This window comes from Pipistrellus hanaki (genome assembly GCF_964339955.1).
Source record: "Pipistrellus hanaki genome assembly, chromosome: 9".
Classification (NCBI taxonomy): Eukaryota; Metazoa; Chordata; class Mammalia; order Chiroptera; family Vespertilionidae; genus Pipistrellus; species Pipistrellus hanaki.
Genome location: NC_140511.1, coordinates 22,614,887 through 22,636,467, shown reverse-complemented (window position 1 = coordinate 22,636,467; position 21,581 = coordinate 22,614,887). Strand labels below are relative to the sequence as shown.

The 21,581-nt window shown below is 37.0% G+C and overlaps 1 protein-coding gene across 5 annotated transcripts in view; it reads left to right on the top strand.

Annotated features, from left to right (window-relative positions):
* The window catches only part of CNTN5 (contactin 5), a 917,150-nt gene that overhangs the window by 842,374 nt on the left and 53,195 nt on the right, over nt 1-21,581 (top strand). For all 5 annotated transcript variants that reach the window (XM_084894670.1, XM_084894671.1, XM_084894674.1 and 2 more), the window contains 2 exons: nt 3,467-3,625; nt 13,316-13,465. In XM_084894670.1, the coding sequence (XP_084750796.1) occupies nt 3,467-3,625; nt 13,316-13,465 (309 nt within the window). The remainder of the gene's footprint in view (nt 1-3,466; nt 3,626-13,315; nt 13,466-21,581) is intronic.

Genomic DNA, 21,581 nt, shown 5'->3' with positions numbered 1-21,581 from the left:
GATTGCTCATGCACAGGAGTCTCCTGGTGGCAGAAGCTCCAGTAAATTACTTCTTACTCACATGTATGGAGCCTGGGCTGGGATGTCTGGAATAGCTAGGGGGCCAGTTGGCTCTCCCTCTGTCCATGAGCCTTTCCAATTGGTTAGCTTAGACTTGTTTACAGAATGGTAACCTCTGTTTAATCCGACTTCTAACCAAGGCAGCTGAATTTTCCCATGAAGATTCCACGAGATCTGTGGTGAAGCTTGCACAACTGCTTATAACCTCTCCCCAAAAGTCAAGCAGTGTCACCACTACTATTATCGTTTGGGTCAGAGTCCCAGGCCAGCCCAGATGGAAGGCAGTGAAAGTGCAGAAAGCTTCACTTTTCAATAAGGTAATGACCTGCATGTACAGGCAGGGAAGGGAGAGATGGTGGCCACAAGCTGCCACAGAGCCCGAAATGGATTTTTAAAAGCCATTTCTATCCCTCCCACATGATTTAAATGTGCCTTTCCCTTAGCACGAGCCTTTACTTGTTCTTTTCTTCCTTCAACTGAAGCAACTCCTAGGTTAACAGTAAAGGGAGCTCAAGACCAAAGGGCTAAATCTCAACTGTTCTGTCCACTAGCACAGGGACTTGGGCAAATAACTGCTCATTAGAATGGACTCTGACACCCACTGCCTAGCATAAGACCTGACATACAATAAGGTCATTCACTAAGTGATATTGACCAAACAATCCCTTTTAGATTCTATTACATTCTCTATGAAATAGGGATACTAAAGCCCACTCCAATAACATAGAAATGCATGAACCAATTAATGTTTGCAAAATACTTAAAGCAGTGCCTTGATATGGTAGCTGTTAGTATCGTTATTACAGTTAATAGTCTTATCATTATATTATCATCATTATAGTCTCTTTTCCATATCCCTGTCAATGCAATGTAATAACTTGTTAGACTTCTTCAGCACCTGGATCTCATTTATTTTTCTCATCTGATCTGTAGCCATTATTTTAATACTTTGAACATTCCTACGAGTGACATGTCAAGCACACTCTTTCATAAGTCCTTGACCTTTTCAGCCCTAGTAATCATATTCTCCACTTCATTCTAGATAAACATGGTTCTCATTTAAAAGTAGCCTACAAATTGCGCAATCTTTCTTCTCACAACATAAGTTTTGATTCTTATATTCCGCTCTCATAATAACCTGGTTTCCTTTACTCCTTTTTTTATTCTAGCCTATCAGCACCATTCTGTCTTTACATGACTCCTTGAAGCATTGGCATTTTTTATAATAAGTCATACCAAATTTACAAACTCAGATTTATACTTGAATGGGCCCAATTAACTATTTTCTCTGTCCCTAGTCCTGGCTATCCAGCCTAACCTTGCTTATTCAGTCAGTTCTATTTCAAAATGGTACTATTGTACCAAATACTTTGAACTCCAATACTTTTCCAAAATATTTACAGTCATGTCTTTCCTCTCTTATCATGTACTTATTTCAGACATTTCCCATTCTCCTCTAGCTCCTAGTCCCATTATCAGCCAATTACCTTTACTTATTCTTTAATGAAAATTTTAAGAGAACCTTCCCAAATGAGCTCTCTCAGCTGCCCAAAAACTTTCTCTATATATTTTTGTTTCTTTCTTCATTTCTCCTAGACAAAAAATCTGTTACTTCTCAAGATTATTTTCAGTACTTTTGCTCACAATCTTAATATTTTGTCACTTTTCTGATAGAATAGTCCCTGTCTTCTAACTCTTTGGTCTCTTCTATCTGCTGCTGGTTCTTCTTAATCTTGATTTTAAAAAAATGTTAATTTTGCCGAAACCGGTTTTGCTCAGTGGATAGAGCATCGCCTGCGGTCTGAAAGGTCCCAGGTTCGATTCTGGTCAAGGGCATGTACCTTGGTTGCAGGCACACCCCCAGTGCGGGGATGAGGGGGAAGGGGTGCAAGAGGCAGCTGATCGGTGATTCTCATCGATGTTTCTAACTCTCTATCCCTCTCTCTTCCTCTCTGTAAAAAATCGATAATATATATATATATATATATATATATATATATATATATATATATATATATTTTTTTTTTAATGTTAATTTTGCCCTAGCTGGTTTAGCTCAGTGCAGAGAGCATCAGTGTGTGGACTAAAGGGTCCCTGGTTTGATTCCAGTCGAAGACATGAGTACCTTGTGCAGGCTTCTCCCTGGCCTGTGTCCTGATCAGGGCACATTCAGGAGGCAACCAATCAGTTTCTCTCAATTGATATTCCTCTCTTCCACTCTCTTTTAAAAAATCAATGGAAAAATATCCTCAGATAAGGATTTAAAAATGTTAATTTCTCATTTCCTAAAAATGTCATTTGCCCAATGAGGCTTTTAAATTTAAAATTCTCTACCAAGTGGTCTTTTCTAACCACCCCCATCTCTTTAGCATCCCATTTCTTAGCTTCTTACAGTCCAATTCAGCCCTTACTGCTCAGGCTTCATAAGCACCAAATCCAAACATCAACTTCCTACATAAGGACTAACTCAGAAAATAAAGTACTTAAGTGTGAGGTTTTTCTTAACTGAAAATGAAAGTGTCCTTGCAACTTGAATGGACCATGTTAGGAAATAGAAAAAATGTCAATAAGAAAACCAATTACTTTTTAATCAATGAAATGCAAGTACATATTTTTAAATGCTACTTTAGAAATCAGTATTTCAGAAGTTATAATACAAAGGTATATTTTTCCTCATATCAGATCATTGTTGTTTCTTCAAGCTAAAGTCTACATGCATGTATATAGATTAATCATCATATTCTATATCAGTTTTACATAATCAAAAGTGAAATAACCTTCTCTGATTCATACAATTAATAATAATAAATAATAAATAATATAACCACACCATCCTTTTAACTTCCCACAATTTTTTTATACCTCATTTCTAGTATTTGCTCTTCTTTGCTCTGAACTTTCAGATCTCCCCTGTAAAAAGCTTAGGTTACTTGAAAGTCACATTAGAATATTTGTACATTTTAGGTTTCCTGAGCATGAAATGTAGGCCTGTACACCTATACCTCGTTAGTAATAACAGGATAGTTTTTGTGCCTGATGGCATTGCCTATCACTTCCTGCTGCTGCCTCTATAAGCTGTGATCGATTTCAACAGCCAGAGTTGAAATATCGACATTCTTGGGCTTGTTTCTATTTTTTTTTTCTTTTCCTATAAAATATAATGGTAATTAGTAGTTGCCTCCAAGCACACAGTGCTAGAAAAAATCTAATCTATAATTATTTTACCCCCAGAAATCATAAAAACCAGCTTTGCATCCCATCGCTTTTTACTCCCAATTTTTATTGCTAAATACGTATTCTGTTAAAGACAGTTACATAGTTTTATTAAGCCTTCATGGAAATACAATTTCTCATGGCTCTTTATCACATCCCGTACTCAACTTTACCCGTTCTCTTCTGTCTGCAGGTCCCCCAGGCCCACCAGGGATCGTGATCGTGGAAGAGATCACCGAAAACACAGCCACACTCTCCTGGAGCCCAGCAGCTGACAACCACAGCCCCATCTCCTCCTACAACCTGCAGGCTCGCAGCCCGTTCTCCCTGGGCTGGCAAACCGTGAAAACAGGTAAGAGGTTCGAAGGCAATATCAGATGTAATCAGAGCAGCTTCCCATCATGAGCTATTTTGCCATATATATATATATATATATATATATATATATTGAGAATTTCAGAGGAATCTTTTTGGATGCTTGAAACATTATCATTTATTACAACACTAGAATACTGGAAGCCCAAGGCCCAATACTAGAGGCCCAATGTGCAAGGGTAGGCCCTCGCAGCCCCAGACAGTCATTCTGTTGTTCCACCTTTCGGTCAATTTGCATATTACCCTTTTATTATTATAGGTTAACAATTGTTTGCTTCTTTTAATAAAGCTGCCTTGCTTTTTTCTCTCCTCAATCCCAGGGAGGAACCACATCATGTATATTTTGTTTTTTTACTTATTGTAATAACTTTAGACTCACATAAAAATTTGCAAAAATAACACAAATTTCCTGTGGACTCAGCCCTCAGAGTCCCCCCAGGATAACATAGCGATCGCACTATGATCAAATGGGAAAGATGGCATTGCTGTAAAGCTATTAACTAAACTACAGACTACCTTCCTATTTCACCAGTTTTTGTATGCTACTTTTAGTATAAGTTCTATAAAATTCCATGAAATTTTATTGTAAAGATTCAAATCACCACCACTGATCATTTCTCCAGTTCCTTGTGCTACCTCTTTATAATCACACAGGAAAAGAAAATCTGACATCAAATTACATTATATAAAATAATGCAGAATTTTATGCCTGCTTCTAAGATATTTGCATTACATCTTAATTATTTCAAAAATCATTTCTTCCCAGATGGTTTCAACTAAACTTGTTACAACTAAACTTCCACTATCTCTCCAAATATGTCTATCTATAGAAATATGTGGCATCATACTCTCCAGATAGTTATTAGGAACTTATTTAACAAGTTGGTATTTGAAAAGTATACAGTGTTGATACAATCTAATCTTCAGGTGCAGTTGTCCCTACTGAGTAGGGATTTGTGATTTTATTTTACTGCCCAAATATAAAATTAATTTGCCTGTTTAGAAGTAAAATATAAAATTAATAAAACATTTGAGTGCAGTCACCATAAAACTCAATTAACTGGAATGTCGTAGGAGTGATGTGGTCCGTTTTGTTGCTTAACTAAATTAAATTTGAGAAAAAACTTATGTTTGTAAAAATTTACAATTTGCAGAGGGAGGAAATATATTTACTTGCAAAATATAATTCAAGACTTTCTTGATATTAGGCGTCTATATTAATTTATAGAATTCAGTTTGGTCATCATTATTGTGTTCAATACATGTACACATATTTATTTTGTAATATACATAATTGTGGTATTGGCCTCATTTCTGGCTCCATTTTAACCCTATGATGCCTCTGCAGATTCAAGAAATTGGGAGAATCTCTAAGTTTGGCAGATGACTCTGAAAAGGACACAAATTCGAGCCACATGAACAGGTTTACACAAGAACACTTACAACCTCTGCCCAGTGCTCCCAAAGTGCCCTCAGTCTGACAGCCCATGCATTTTGTTCTGCAGCCAGGAAATGGATTCCCCTTCAGAACTGGTGTTATGTATGCACTCAACAAATCCATTCCCCTGCCTCCTGCTATGTTCCCTGCCCACTCTTGCCTCTCTGTCCATACATCTTACTACTTGAGGACGTTTCCTTGTGGGTACATTGCAATACACATTTACTTGCTCATCATATGCCCTTGTTCTAGTCCCTCTGACCTTAACTCATGGTATACCAATCCAGGACATCAATTCTTCCTCTTAGTACACCCATAGTTTCCTAGACACTCTTATTCCTTGGTTTCTAACATCTTGGTACACCTGTTTCTACTTCTTGTTGTTTGATAGATGATTGAAAAACAGATTAATAATATATGTGTGTGTTAATGTACTTATATAAACTTTGAATATTTTGGCATAAGCTATGGACAAATGAGATTGTATGTTGTGGGGAGCTCAGGCATTTGAACTAAATGTTAGTTTGGGGATTATTTGTTTTAGAAACCCTTACTATAAAGTTACATCTTTGTCTTTCAAATATAATCTGAATACTGGAAACACCTTAAGTTGTGAGTTTTTAAATTTCTGATCAGCAAGTACTTTTTAAAAAATCGATGATTGCTATGTATAAGAAAAGAGACATTTTTGAAATACATTTCTATAAATGATGGATTTTATTTGCCCTTGATAGTAAGAGGGCTCTGGCAGGATGTCTCTTAACCTAATGAGGCCACTCATTTTTTCAAAACTCAGCATCTCTTAGAGCTACTGGCAGAGGCGGGACATCCTCTAGTCAAACCTGCCAAGGATCAGTCCTCAGCACTTGTGTGCCCTAAAGTAGCTGTTTTAAATGTACCGTATTTTCCGGCGTATAAGACGACCCCCTAATTTTACAGTTAGAACATAGGGTTAGGCCTATATTCGCTGTATAAGACTACCCCCCACTTCCGAGGCAACACCAGTTCTTTTTTTAATAGACCGCCTCTCTGACTCTGGCCAATCTGAGCAGGCTTTTTACTAGAACACAGTGTAGCTTCGGGTACAGAACATGTACACTGTGTTCTAGTAAAAAGCCTGCTCAGATTGGCCAGAGTCAGAGAGGCGGTCTATTGAAAAAAAGAACTGGTGTTGCCTCGGAAGTGGGGGGTAGTCTTATACAGCGAATATAGGCCTAACCCTATGTTCTAACTGTAAAATTAGGGGGTCGTCTTATACGCCGGAAAATACGGTATTCTGCTTTTACCAGCTCCTAGCACAGTCTGACACAACTTCTTGCATGCTCCTGACAGGGAAAGAAATCCCTCTGGAGCCACATCAGCAGTAGGCCTTTTTTTTTAATAGTCGCTCCCTCATCTAAAACAATTCCAATAGAGATAAGCTGTAAGGCATAAATATCTATTATATTAGGGGAAAAAATGGGTTTGAACTCTCCGATAAAGTTAATGTAATTCATAAGCTAGTATTTAAAAAGCACTTAAGATTCCTTCACACATCAACATGAGTACAAAGAATAGTGAGTTCTTCATTTTTGACAAATGAAGTAATGAGTTGCACCTGGACCTTCTAGCTGAGCACATCTGGAATTAACTTATTAATACTGCCTACCCCCAAATCAGACTCCCATCAGATGACTGGGAATGGGACTGATTTACTCGTTTTGAAGTGATTATGAAAACAATGATAAAGCCGAAGCCGGTTTGGCTCAGTGGTAGAGCGTCGGTCTGTGGACTGAAAGGTCCCAGGTTCGATTCCAGTCAAGGGCATGTACATTGGTTGCGATCACATCCCCGGTAGAGGGTGTGAAGAGGCAGCTGGTCGATGTTTCTCTCTCATCGACGTTTCTGGCTCTCTATTTCTCTCTCTTCCTCTCTGTAAAAAATCAATAAAATATATTTAAAAAAAAAAACAATGATAAAAAAATAATTTCCCTTGCAAACCCTTATCCTGGTCGAACAAATTGCTTTTGATTTGGAAACCTAACTCTCTTCATATTACTGAGCGGTATCAGCTGACCTAGTTTTTACCTATGTTTAGAAATAACAAATCACTTATAATCATAGAATTGATTTGTCATTGTTCATTCAAATATGGTATTTACTGTTCTTCTGTCCGTGGATACATCTCCTGTCGCTGGATGTTCTCCACTGACTGATTGGCTGATTGCATTTGTCAACCGGAGAGGCTTATTTACTTTTCATACAATTATTTCATTAAAGCCTTGGATGAAATTATTTCACTAGAAGGCATTTTGACAAGTTTCTCCCTGAATCAATATGGGTTCCTCCACTGTCTTTAGTTGCTGTGTGTTGCCTCTGAAGCAGAATGTTTTCTTTGAAAGTCTTATCCATGTTGTTCCAGAAAGAACATCTCTATGTATAGAGATGTATAACTAGAGGTCTGATCCACAAAATTCGTGCAAGAGTAGGCTATCCTTCCCCTGGCTGCTGCCCCTGGCTTCCCTCTGGCACTGGGACTCATGCTGTCTTCCCTCTCTTCCGGGAAGGACTTTCATTCTAATTAGCATATTACCCTTTTATTATTATAGAAACCTGCCAGGCTTTAAAAATACCTACTTTACTATACATTCTCCGTTGGTTTTAATCTCCACAATAATGCTTTTGGCATAAAAATTCCTAATTTTAATTTAAAAGTTTGTTTCTAATTTATTTCATATTCCACATTATTTCCTCAAAAATTTTAATAACTTTAACTCATGCTTTTTTGTAGCCCTTACAAGTAGCAAGTAGCTTTATGAGGAAGGATATTTTTATATTTTAAATTAAAATTCCTTTTAAAAATACAGCCTGAATAATGACATCAAAACTAAAACAGAAACTGTTCCAATTTTTATCACAACTATTTGAACTCCCCTTTTATTCATTCGATAAAAATTTATCAAGCAGCTTTCAGCTAGTATTCTAGGCACTTAGGATATATGAGTGAACAAAACAAAAAATGCCCATCTTTGTGAAGATTGTATTCTCATGAGTGAGGACAAACAATAAAGAGAGAACTAATAAACAATGAAATTATATAGTATTTTTTCAACTTAATGAATGGAAAAAATAAAGACAGTATTGTAAAGAGGATCAAAAGTTCCGAGGTTGCCGAAACCGGTTTCGCTCAGTGGATAGAGAGTCGGACTGTGGACTGAAGGGTCTCAGGTTCGATTCTGGTCAAGGGCACGTACCTTCATTGCAGGCACATCCCCAGTGGGGGATGTGCAAGAGGCAGCTGGTTGATGTTTCTCTCTCATCGACGTTTCTAGCTCTCTATCCCTCTCAATTCCTCTCTGTAAAAAAATCAATAAAATATATTTAAAAAAAAAAAAAAGTTCTCTGGTTGCCCTAAAACTCTGACTCACTGATCTTCTCATGTTCCTATATATACTGCTTCTAATGCCTTTGCACTATTTACTTCTTCAACCTGGGATGTTTCCCCCCAGATATTGGCATAGCTAAACATATACTTCCTTCAAAAGTTTATTCAAATGCACCTTCTCAGTGAGGCTTATCCCAACCACTCTATTATAAATTTCAACCTGGCTGTGGAGAAGAGGGAGCCCTCATGCATTGTTGGTGCAATTGCAAATTAGTTCAGCCATAGTGGAAAAGAGTATGGTATGGGGATACTAAAAATAATAATAATAATAAAAATTTAAAAATAGAATTACCATATCACTCAGTAATTCCACTTCTGGGTATTTATTTTAAGAAACCTTAAAATACTCATTTAAAAAAATATGCACCCCTATGTTTATTGCATCACTATTTACACTAGCCAAGATATGAAAGCAACCTGTGTCTATCAATGGACGAGTGGATAAAGAAGATGTGGTACATATATGTAATCGAATATGTAAATGAACCATAAAAAAAGAATTAACTCTTGCCATTTGTTACTACATGGATGGACCTAGAGGGCATTATGCTAATGAAATAAGTCAGACAGAGAAAGACAAATATCATATGATTTCAAATATATGCAGAATATAAAAATAAAAGAACAAACAACACAGAAATAAACAGAGAACATTTTCATGGTTGCCAGGTGGAATTGGGGGTTTATGGGAATAGGTGAAAAAGGGAAGGGATTAAAATGCATAAATTGTCAGTTATAAAAATAATCACAAGGATGTAAAGTACAGCGTAGGATATATAGTCAATAATATTATTTTAAAAAAGGTACTACACTTATCAGAGTGATCACTTCATAAGTTATATAAATCTATAACTATTATGTTGTATACCTGAAACTAATATGATATTGTATGTCAACTATAATTGAAAACTTTTTAAAATTATTTAAAAATAAATAAATAAATAAAATTCAACCTGCCTGCTGTGGACTGTATTGAGTCCCCTTCCCCACAAAAATTCAAATGTTAAAGCCCTAACCTCCCATTATGACTATATTTGGAGACGGGGGCTCTAAGGATATCAAATAGGTAATTGTACAGGATGGGGCACAAGTAAATTAATAGTTATGAGAACATGAAACACAGAGTTTATTCTTGTATTATTATTTGTTAATTATATTTTCCATATGAACAACTGTAAACTTATTTTTGCCCCAACCTATACATATGAGCCTGGATTTTAAGGGAGAGATGTAAAATAAAGATAAAAAATTGGGAAATGAGCCGGGACCGGTTTGGCTCAGTGGATAGAGCGTCGGCCTGCGGACTGAAAGGTCCCAGGTTCGATTCCGGGCAAGGGCATGTACCTTGGTTGCGGGCACATCCCCAGTAGGGGGTGTGCAAGAGGCAGCTGATCGATGATTCTCTCTCATCGATGTTTCTAACTCTCTATCTCTCTCTTCCTCTCTGTGAAAAATCAATAAAATATCTTTAAAAAAAATTGGGAAATGATTGGCATATAAATTACATTTAAAATCATGAGGCTGCATGTTATCTCCAAGGATATAACTTTAAAATAGAAAGGAAAAATAGAAGACTAGAGCATTTCAATAGTAGTAAGAAGTTGTGGAGAAGAGCAACTAGCCAAAGAAGACAGAGGAAAGCAATGATTTAGTTCAAAGGAAAACCAAAACCATGTGAAATGCTTGAAGACAAAAGAATGAAATAGGGGAATTTAATCAATTATGTCAAATATTGATGACATATCAATATGATGAGGACTGAAGATTGACCGTGGAGCTCATTGGTGATTTTGACAATAGCAGTTTTAGTACAATAGTAAAGACTCATGTCTCACAAAAATGGATGCAAGAGATAATGGAAGAGAAGTTAATACAGACAACTCTTTAAAGGAGTTTTCTGCAAAAGGAAGTGGAAAAATCAATATATTTCATGGTCATAATTTGCTTATGGTTAGAGTGAAACAGGGGGGAAAGAAAGGAATTCAGTACAACCCCGATATTTTGGCTACAAAATCTATAAGAATGCAATCAGCATACACTAAATAAGAAATACTCCAGAATTAGGTAGGGCAGTGGTCGGCAAACTCATTAGTCAGCAGAGCCAAATATCAACAGTACAACTATTGAAATTTCTTTTGAGAGACAAATGTTTTAAAAATTAAGCTTCTTCTAATGCCTCTTCTTCAAAATAGACTCACCCAGGCCGTGGTATTTTATGAAAGAGACACATTCAAGGGGCCAAAGAGCCGCAGTTTGCCAACCAATGAGGTAGGAGAACTACCTAGTTGAAAGTCTTATCTAAGTAAATATAGGGAGGAGGTTCATTGCTGAAAATTTTAGAGGCATTAGCATACAGAGGGTGTTTAAAACCCTGAGACTAGATTAGATCACCATGGAGTAAGGAAATGTGAAAGAGCTCCTAGAACTGGGATGAATCTGGAAGAGGAAAAGAAACCAGCAACTGAGACAGATAAAGATGCCATGTAGAAGAAAAACAAGTTAAATTTTGAAAAATATTTCAAACAGTATTATCAACTGTGTCCAAGGATGATGCTAGGTCAAGTAAAATGAGGAAGAAAGATCTTACCATAGGGCTTTAGTAACAGAAACCATTGGTAATTTGGACATGATCAGTTAAGATGGAATGCAAGAAATAAGAGATTTATTTGAATGGCCTTAAGAGAGAATAGAAGAAAAATAATCAGTAACAGCAAGTAATAGCACAAACAACCCTCAAGAAGTTTTGCTATAAAAGAAGCATAGAAAATGAGTGAAGGCTGGAAGGATAAGAAATTTTGAGAGAATTTTGTTTGTTTTGGTTTGGTTTGGTGAGAATGACACCTGCATGCTTGTTATGTTGATGGGGGGGGGGGGGGGAACTATTAGAGACATTTGGTTGGTGGTAGGGCAGAAAGAGAGAGACAACTGGGATGAACTGGTTATTCTTCTTTATGGTAACTTTAGATGGCCACTTCTTAAGAAGCATTAAGTGTCCTCAGAGGGGATTTGGGATACTATTAAACAGTTGAAAGAATATTCAGAGAAAAGAATGAGTATACAGGGCATTTTTCTAATGATGGATTATAAATTCCAATGGTCAAACCAAAAGGATTTTCAAAGAGTACAGAAGGATGAGAACTGGGACAGAAAAGCAAATGAACAGAATTCTATGGGGATTCGTGTAAAAAAAATGAGAGATGACCTAGAGGTCTAGAGTTGCTTGACGAGACTGACATAAACTGAAATACATGAAACAGTGAGGTGAGAGCTGTGGACCCAAGGCAAGTATTGGCAATACAGTGTAGGTTAGGGGTTGGGGAAGGCTGAGTGTCTGGGGATCTCTCCTTCCCACCTGTATGTTTGGCAGGCACCGCTCAGCAGTTCAGCAAGCTTTGGGCTGAACTGTGGCTCTCCCTCTCCCCAGCCCCCAGCTCTTTGACTCCAGGAATATTTATTGTTCAGTTGCCAGTGCAGAGGTGACAGACTTTTTTCAAGGTCTTCATTTCACTGCCTTAAAAAAATCAGCTGTGCAAGGGCCGTGAAATCTGTTAGACAAACCACACAGTCTATACTCCGGTCTTTACCTTTCGCAGAGCTGATTATTTGGTAAAATCCTCTTGATACATTTCAAAAGAGATTTTCATGAGAAATCCAAATATATTTAATTCCACCTTGTCATAACGAAAACTGCACTGAGTCATCAAATCAAGAGCTCCTCAGCCCCTCCCATCCATGATTAAACAGAAACCCAGGATGGGATACAAATCCAGGGGATCTTTGCAAATCCTAAGGGCGATCCTCTCCTTTCCCCATTTTCACTCCTATAACAAATGTTCTTCCAGAAATATTTCCTAGATAGTAGAGATGTGTGAACAAGAAAGACAGTCTCAAATAGAGCATACATATGATGTAAGACATTTTTTTACTCTGTGGTCACTATATTGACAAACAGTCTTATCTTACCTAATAATAGACAAACATATAAATTGACTGTACCTCCACTATGCCCACAGCCAATCAGGAGTGAGTATGCAAATTAACCCAACAAAGATGGTTGGTTAATTTGCAAATGCAGGCATAGAGCAGCCAGGCATGAAGGCGAGGGGGGATGGAGGGAGCTATAGGAGTGGTGCTCCAGCTGGGATCGAGGACTTGTCAAGCTCCCAAGTGTCCCACGAGTGGGGACTTGGTGACTCCCTGGTGGCCAGGAGCGAAGCCAGGGGAAGGAAGGCCTATTCTTGCATGAATGTGGTGCAATGGGCTCCTAGTACTTTAACAAAATTGAAATTTAGTACAAAAGTCACTCCAAGGAGAGTTCAAAGATTCTGCTTAGCTCCTGCAACCTGGAGTTTTTAAATTGGAAAGGTGTCTTGTTAATATGCTGCTTGGAACTGCCAAATGGCAAAGCATGTTTGCCAGAACTGGAAGAGGCAGACTGCTCGAGAAGTTTCCCTAGAGATTGAAGAGCTGTTTGCTTAGATTATATCACTGGGTGTCTTCTCTGGGGCTGAGGGGTTGACACAATGATTTTTAGTGCAGATAATGGCAAGCTATAGTATGGCAATTCATGTATAAAGATGAGGAGAAAGGATTCTAAATAACTAGTGCTTACTTTCTAAAGATTGGCTCTGATTTGACTAATGAGACCAGAGGTGACACCGTGGCCATGTGTGATGAGGAAGGAGGCATCAGCCTGCGGATCCTGTCAGTGCCTGCGGTACCCTGGATTACTAGTTGTGACCATTTTCCAGTCCTCCTAATGACATGAACTTTCCTAACGATGTGGAATCTCTGTCTCTCCACAGTCCCAGAAATCATAACAGGGGATATGGAGTCAGCCATGGCGGTGGACTTGAACCCCTGGGTGGAATATGAATTTAGAGTGGTTGCCACCAATCCAATTGGGACTGGAGATCCAAGCACCCCATCTCGAATGATCCGCACCAATGAAGCAGGTAAGAGTGAGAATTCCATTTGGTATGCCTCTAATCACTTTGACAGCAAGCTGAATTAACCATAATTGCTTGTTTTAGTGTAATCTTTCCTGAGTCATTTACCTAGACATCATAAAACCATTTTGGTTAACATAGGAGGTCACAGTTTGATTCCAAGTTAAGGCACGTGCCCAGCTTGCAGGCTTGCAGGCTTGATCCCCAGTAAGAGGTGTGCAGGAGTAGTCAATCAATGAGTCTCCTTTATCATTAATGTTTCTATCTCTCTCTCCCTCTCCATTCTTTTCTGAGATCAATAAAACTACATTTAAAAAATATTAATCTTTTATGTCCCTATAAAATTGGATATTAAAAATATCTAGTAGAGCACTAGCTTAGGTAAACACAAATGTCAATAATATTAATGAGAACAATCTGAAACCAATAGATAAAGGAAGGAGGTAGATTGCAGATACATGGAGGGGAAAAAATTTAATGACTTTGAATTCAATGATAACATATGAATCTCAAAAATCATTAGAATATAAGTCATCCAGCTGGTCTGGTTCAGTGGTTGAGTGTTAACCCATGAATCAGCAGCTCAAGTTCAATTCCCAGTTAGGACATATTCCCAGGTTGCAGCTTGATCCTCAGTGAGGGGCATGCAGGAGGCAGCTGATTCATTATTCTCTCTCATCATTGATGTTTCTATCTCCCTCTTCCTCTCCCTCCCTTTCTCTCTAAAATCAATAAAACATTTTTTAAAAGAATATAAGGGTACTGAGAATGATGCTTTTGTTTTATTTGTTCACTGTTCTATCTCTAGCACCAAATAGTGTCAGGCACTAGTGCTTATGTGTCTTTGTTGAAAGATTAAAAGGGAATTTTTTTATTCTTTTATATGTCCCTAAGTACACCAGTACCTGGGTCAGAGACACAATAACAAAGAAAACTAAGAATTAACTGTGTTTATTTTGTATTGTAGTTACAGAATTGGACCAAAAATGTGATTTGTGACTATTTACAAATTGAATAAATTTTATAATAATTAAAATAATCTATCAAAAGAGTTGATTCTTTCTCTAAAACACACTTGTTTTTGTTGTTTTTTTTTTAAAGAAAAAAAATCCCAAATCTTCAATTTATTGCATTAAGTCTGAATAATCATACAAAAGATATTCCAATTCTTACCATGTAAAATTTAAGCAACTAAGAAAGTGAAAGATAAAATAGCCTAAATGTGTTGGAAAAGATTCATTCACAGAAAATCCAACTTTTGTGCTTTTATGATTTGCCTATTACAAGTTGTTTTATTTGCTACTTTTTCAATAGTGTGAGTTTAACTGAACATTAATTGCCTGGTTGGATTTTCTTGCATTCATAAAATCAGTCATGCTTTCATTGTGTACAGGTGCTCATTAATTAAGACTATAACAATTTAGTTGCTCCTCATTTTATGTACTCACTGAGCAGATATTGAAATAACTGCCAATATTAGTACTTATGCATACATATTTTCTGAAAAGCTCTGCCTTATTTTGCATATAGTTAATTGTGTTTAAACAAAGGCAAAGATTACTGCCTAATTCAGAGGCTCTCTATAAATATTCATTCTGAAAATAAATAATCTGCTTGGGATGGATCATCCTTTTAGATTTTTTTTTATAGCATAAACCTCCTTGTGCTATTAAAAAAACATTTTAGTAAAAAACACTTACTTTTCCAGCTCAAATGTATTCAGGTGATGCATTTTAAAAGATTTCTCCTTCGACTGTTTCTGCATCTCCCTCAATTATACAGCTCCTGTCTCTCCATTTTATTGAGTTCTATATACATGACATACTTTTGTCCATTAAAATCTTATGGAAGAGAAGAGACACAGCATGAAAAATGCATGGAATGCTCTCCTTTAAAAGAGAATTGAAGAAAGCTTGTTCTGCCTACTTTATGTTTCCTGGGTTTTGGTACAACACAGGGTTAGAGCTACTAATGGTGTTGAACCAAGTGTGGAGTTTTATGCCTGTTTCGTCAGGCAGCACGGATTAAAAGAGACACCAACATCCTGAGATGTTCTCTCCAGGCACTCTCTCTGCCTCTATTCAGTAAATGTCCTGTATTGTCCTATATTTCAAAAGATGATTCTGTTCTAATAGACCAAGTAAACTTTGAAAATCAGCCGAGCTGCTAGGAAGAGAAAAGGTTTTGCATTCGGGGTATGGAATTGAAAGTTTTGTGTCCTTTTAAAATGCTCATATTTACTAGAATATTCTAAATATCAAAGCAGTTTTAGTAAAGCATTTTTGCTTTAGAACTGCTCTTTTCCCACACACCAAAAAGTTAAACTTTTTGCAGTTTCCTCTAAGATATGTTTTGAATTTTCTAGTCATCAAAACACTATTAGTAGTCAACAAATATAAAGTAAAATAATTTAGTTTGATTTTTTTTTATTATGAAGATGTCAAAATGGTATAAAAATATGTTTTTTACTTTAGTGTGCATTTATAACAATTTTATTACATGTTTTTAGATAGAAAGAGATACCCCTGTATTTTATTTTGGAAATGTGTTACATCATCAAAACAGTATATATATTTGGGTTGCATAATGGAAATGCTTTTTCTATTATTTAAAAAGATGACACTCAGGAGGGGAAACACATTTTAGGATATGAATTTGAAATATATGCTAAGGTAGAAATGAAAAAAATATATGCAAAAGTGGATAGAAGTAACATTGTGACCTATAATTTAAAAGTAGTGAAAACTTGTTAGTGTTAACGCTCTTGGTATATATCTCAATGTTTGCAGTTTCTTTACTTCAAATTATGACTAACTTTATATATCTGAAATTAAGAGTTTGAGTTTTAGAGTTAGGCAGATCTAAATTAATGTTCTTCTCATCCACTTGCTAGCAGTGAACTTGGTAAGATACACAAATTGTTTTGAGGCTCAATTTTCTCATTTGTAAAATGGGGATGATAGCACTACTTAGTTCTTTGGATCATTGTATTGAATAAGATAATGCATGCAAAGAGCTTAGCATAATGCCTGGTACATGATAAATGCTTACTATTAGCCACTCATTATTATTATCATTGATTTTTATTGCATTATTACTTTATTATGTGGAAATTTAAACTATAGTAATCATTCATAAGCTGCTTTTTTCATATTGAAGAAGCATTTTCAGGTTAAACATACGTTGTCAATATGATTAGAGCCATCCAGTCTCTTGGCTTGCAGCTAGCTCCTCCAAAATGTTCTCCCATTGAGCAGCCTCTGCTGCAGAATGTGCCCTCAGGCCCTGCTCCTCAACCCACCTGAATGGCTGACAGTCAGAACCTTTCGGGGTCTGGTGCAGACTCTGACTCTACTAGGATCTAGGCAGGTCTCAGTCCATGAGGAGGAGTGATATTGTCCCAGCATGCCGACATTTTCTCTGGTTCTGATAGCATAAGTAAGATAGGATGGGAACCAGGTAGAGGGGGGCAATGGGGAAATAAGAGGGGGCATCTGTAATACTCTCAGCAATAAATAATTTTTTTTAAAGACAAAATGAACAGAGGGAATGAAGTGTCAAATGGACACCATGCTTAAAAAGTGTTCCATATTAAAATAGGTTGCCAAGTTACTTAGTACACTGTTTTTTCTCCCCTGCAAAATGTCTTTTCAAACTGAAATGGAAAATGTTACACACATACTTCTGGCCACAAAAGGAAAAAATATTTTCCTCCATTTAAGAGATTATTTCTCAACCATATGAATAGGAATATCAAGTAGACGGACAGATGAAACTCTTTCCTAGCCTTAACACTTCCTGCACATTATCACTGCTTGTAACTGGTTTAATAAACAGACTGAACTCTGTAGAGTTTAAACATAAGATAGTTTCCTATTTCTCACCTACGGCTCTCCAGTATGCCCCTTCTGATTTCTGGCTTCTGCCCCAACTATATCCAAGGTGTGTGTGGGTACTTATATAATCTCATTCTCAGGTTATACATTTTTATTTTTTATTTAAATAAAGACTAACTTCCAATTCCATGTTTTCTTCCTTCCATCCCAGCACAGGCTAGACCCAAAGGTATTTATATGCCTTTTCTTTCCTTCTTTCCACTTACTTCTTCCTGATTCTAATCGCTGCTCTGCACACTTCTCAAATCAGACAAAATACTAGGAAAAGCTACTTAGGTGGTAAAATTTGTGGTTCTCACATGGTTGTTGAGTGCTCCATGTGATGGACTTGTCCACATGATGCTTTTCCCTCTTGGAAGATGCATTGGGTCCTTTGGAGACTCTCCCATCCCCTACCAGGCAGCCCTATTGTGTGTGAGCCCAACAAGCCTACTCAATCCATGGCCATGTTGTCCATTTGGCCCACAGTAATGATTTCCCATTCCTGTGCTGCCAATTTCAAGAAACACACAGTATTCTCGAGAACTAATTTGCTTGCTGCTCTGGAAACATTGTGTGGGTCTGGACCCTCATTACAAAATTCTGAGCCGCATGGCATCAGCCAGAGTGAGGAGTGAGCATCTACACGCTGCAGCAGTTATTTTGCTCCTCTTCTTACTTAGCTTGAGGGGAAAATGGCACTCCCACTTCCCTTCTACTGACAGCTGGGGGTAGAGATGCCACAGCACATCCATCTGCTAGACCACATGTGTCAAACACAAGGCCCCCGGGCCAAATCCAGCCCTCCAGGCCTTGCAATGTGGCCCGCACCGCGCTGTCATCACTGCACTCCGCTGTCAGTTTATGACATTGTCAGTTTATGACTGTTCAGTAAACCATTCGGCCCGCGATTTAGGCTGGATTTTAGATTTTGGCCCCTTCTCTGATTGAGTTCGACACCCCTATGCTAGACTGACCACCTTCTTCCAAAACATTCCTTGTGCTAAAATCTGGAGGAGGTAATGGGAAAGGGTCATGAAATTTTGTTTCCCTATTTCTTAGAAATTCAATGGTTTCATCCAGCCCACTTCATGTTACATGTGACTCATCCCAGGTCCAGAAAAAGACTCATTTAACTTTCTACTATAATTTCTTCAATGTTATACATTATTTCCTTTACTTCTGCAAGGGCCTCGCTTTGTTCATATTTGTATATTTACCATTCTTATCCATGATCATTACTTAGGAAATTTATTTGAGCTCAAATATTATAGAAGGAACACAGTAAAATACTATTGTAATATGAGATAGGGTTAGATTCCTTTTCTCTGGGGGTATGTGTATTTGCCTTGTAAATGGCATTTAATTGGACTTTGAAGGGCAGACCAAATAGGACTCAGGCAGAATTATTTATAGGGGGAAATTAAAACTATAGTTGTCAGGCACTGATGTGTACAGAGAAGAGGCGAAGGCTTTGAGGTTTTTAAAGGTCTCTCCAAGCTATGTTCCTAAGAAAAAGTTATATAGAAAATATCAAGCATGCAGCTAAAGTAATTGGGAGATCCTAAAATAAAACACTATTAATGAGCATTACAACTTTCTTCAACCTGATGAGCAATTTAATTATATTAAATAAAAGAAATGGTTCTTAGTAACATTAAGAGAAGGCAAAAATTATGTCAAGTGACTGAACTCTAAGACCAAATCTCAGTAATTAGGAAGAAAGGAAGAAAACAGCATGGCTCGCATAACAGAGAATAGTTTAAATCATGAAACCACTTTTGTCCAGGCAAGTCTTTTTTATTTAAATGTTTACAAGAAATATAAAGAACTTCAGTTTCATAGGCACTTTGTAAGCAAAGATGGGCACTTCAACAGATGCTTTTCTAAAAGAAACCAATTGTCAGACATTTATGTTACTGACAAATAACACTATGATGGAATAAAAGTACAAAGATAAATGGGCAATGAGAGGTTGTCAACCCAGGAGTAAATGTGAGACACCCAAGTTAGACTTTTTCTAACGGTCTAGTCCCCATCATACCATGCCCCAGTTCTAAATCACAAATCATGTTCCAGGCCCCGTGCTAAGCACTTGCCCTTCATTGTGTCATTTAATTCTCACATTAACTCTCTCTAAAGCAATGAGTGTTTGTCCGTATTTTAAGATCAGGAAACAGATTTCTAGAGTTTTAAAAGCTGAGTAAGTGACAGAGCTGGAATTCTAACCCAGATGGTGTCTTCCAAGTTGTCTCCCTCTTCACTCCCTTCTTTCTCCTCCTTCTCCGCATCCTCTTCTGACCACAATGGTCAACAAACCTCATTCAAAGAATATTTTACCCATCCTCTGCTTCTTCTTCCTTGTGGACCCATATAAACAAAGTTGAGAACAAGAGTTGAGGTAAACAGCCTTCATTGCATGTTCTCACCTCATTGGCTTTTGACTACTGCCAGGCATGATAAGGTTCAGAAATGAGAGAAATCACACCTTTCTTAAAATATCCTAACAATCTCTTTTGAAAACCAAAAATGGATATTACCTATACTTTCAAATTAAATCAACCTCAGCCAAAATTGAAAGCACAGTTTCCATGGAACCATCAGAACAATATTATACAGATTTCCAAAAGGATACTCTATTTCATGGTACCATGTAAATAGACTCATGTTGAACTTTTAGTGCTTTCCATAGAAGACCTCACTACTTTTTTCCAAATTTAGCTGGATTTTAACTGGTTACCATTAGGTAACCTGTATCGTTTATGGTTCCAGACATTGTGATAAATAGTGAGGAAAAGCACCTTGGGAAATGTAGGTAACAATATCTTCACGAGGTAACCAAACGTCAAAGAGGCTAAGAAATATTTCCAACCAAGAATGGAAGTGGGAGTCAGGCCCAGAGCTCTCTCATTCCCACCAGAACATCTTTACGATTTGTGTATACCGCCTTATCTAGCCTATTGATAGGAATGAAAGCTTTATTCGAACTCCTTAGGAAACAACGCTGGTATTTTTTTATATTGGAAACTTTAAATTTAACTCTTCCTATAAAGTGAGCTGAAATGATAACCAGTTACCTGAAATACTGATGTGCCATGTACGTCAATTCATGTAGGGAAAATGCTTTTAGGTTTCTCTCTTGACTCCCACCTTGACTGTATAAACAACCTCCTTTCTTTATTTCCATTTGTCTGCAACTTTCTTTCCAAGCCACTCGCTGGATTGGCATTAAGCTCCTAAATTTTGTTGCCTCCTCAGGTCTCTAAAAAAGCTATATGGACAAAGTAGGTTTATAGTTGTTTATATGGCAAAAGACCTGCAGGTTAGGATTATTACATTAGCTTTATTAACTCAAAAGAATGCCACTCACAACTGTTGTCCTTACTATTGCTCACCCTTGTATACTAAGCCATGTAAACATCTATTGTAGTAGATATTGCAAGTTATTTAAGGAAAGTAGAGAGATTGGAAAATTATTTCATCCTGCCTTCTTTTGTTTAGTTAATCAATTAATTAAATTGAAGGTTCATTAAAGCATGTTGCTAGTGTGACTGGCTTTGCCAAAATATTAATATACTTAACGTCCTTTGAGACTCATGCTTAAATTCATGCGTGATTAAACTAAGGTAGAACACTATATGTTGATCCCTCTAAATGTTTGCAATGTGTCCAATGTATATGGTAAAAAGAAACAAGAGTATGATTTTCAGCTTGCCAGAGAAGGCACTAAGGCAGCTAAGGAAAAAAAAAAGTATCAATTACATTATCTGTTCTTGAAAGAGCAAAGCCCAGACCAAAATTAAGGAGAAATAAAATTTAAAAATCTGTTATCCATGCTTATAAACTTGATTCTCTAAGACAATAAACTCAGGACATTTATTAGTAGATAAGTGAGGGGTAAACACATTTAGCTGCTTAATTTTATATCTGGTTCTCAGTAAGTACATTAAAATATATTTGGTTTTTAAATATATATGTATTTTTCTGAACTCAATCCAAGCATTTATTCGCTGTTTGATTATATACATTTTCTATTTCTAAGAAGAATTATAGAACTTTTATACCAGAAGGGCTCTAAAAAATTAAGTCAAATTTGTATATATTGTGAACAGGCTGTTTTATAAGTAAAAGGATATAATTAAAATTAGAGGACTCAAAAACATTGACGGCAGAAATAGCTGTGTGCCAGCAATTTGAAAATGAATGAGCCTGGGTTCCACAGTTCATCTGCCTGTAATTAGGAAATT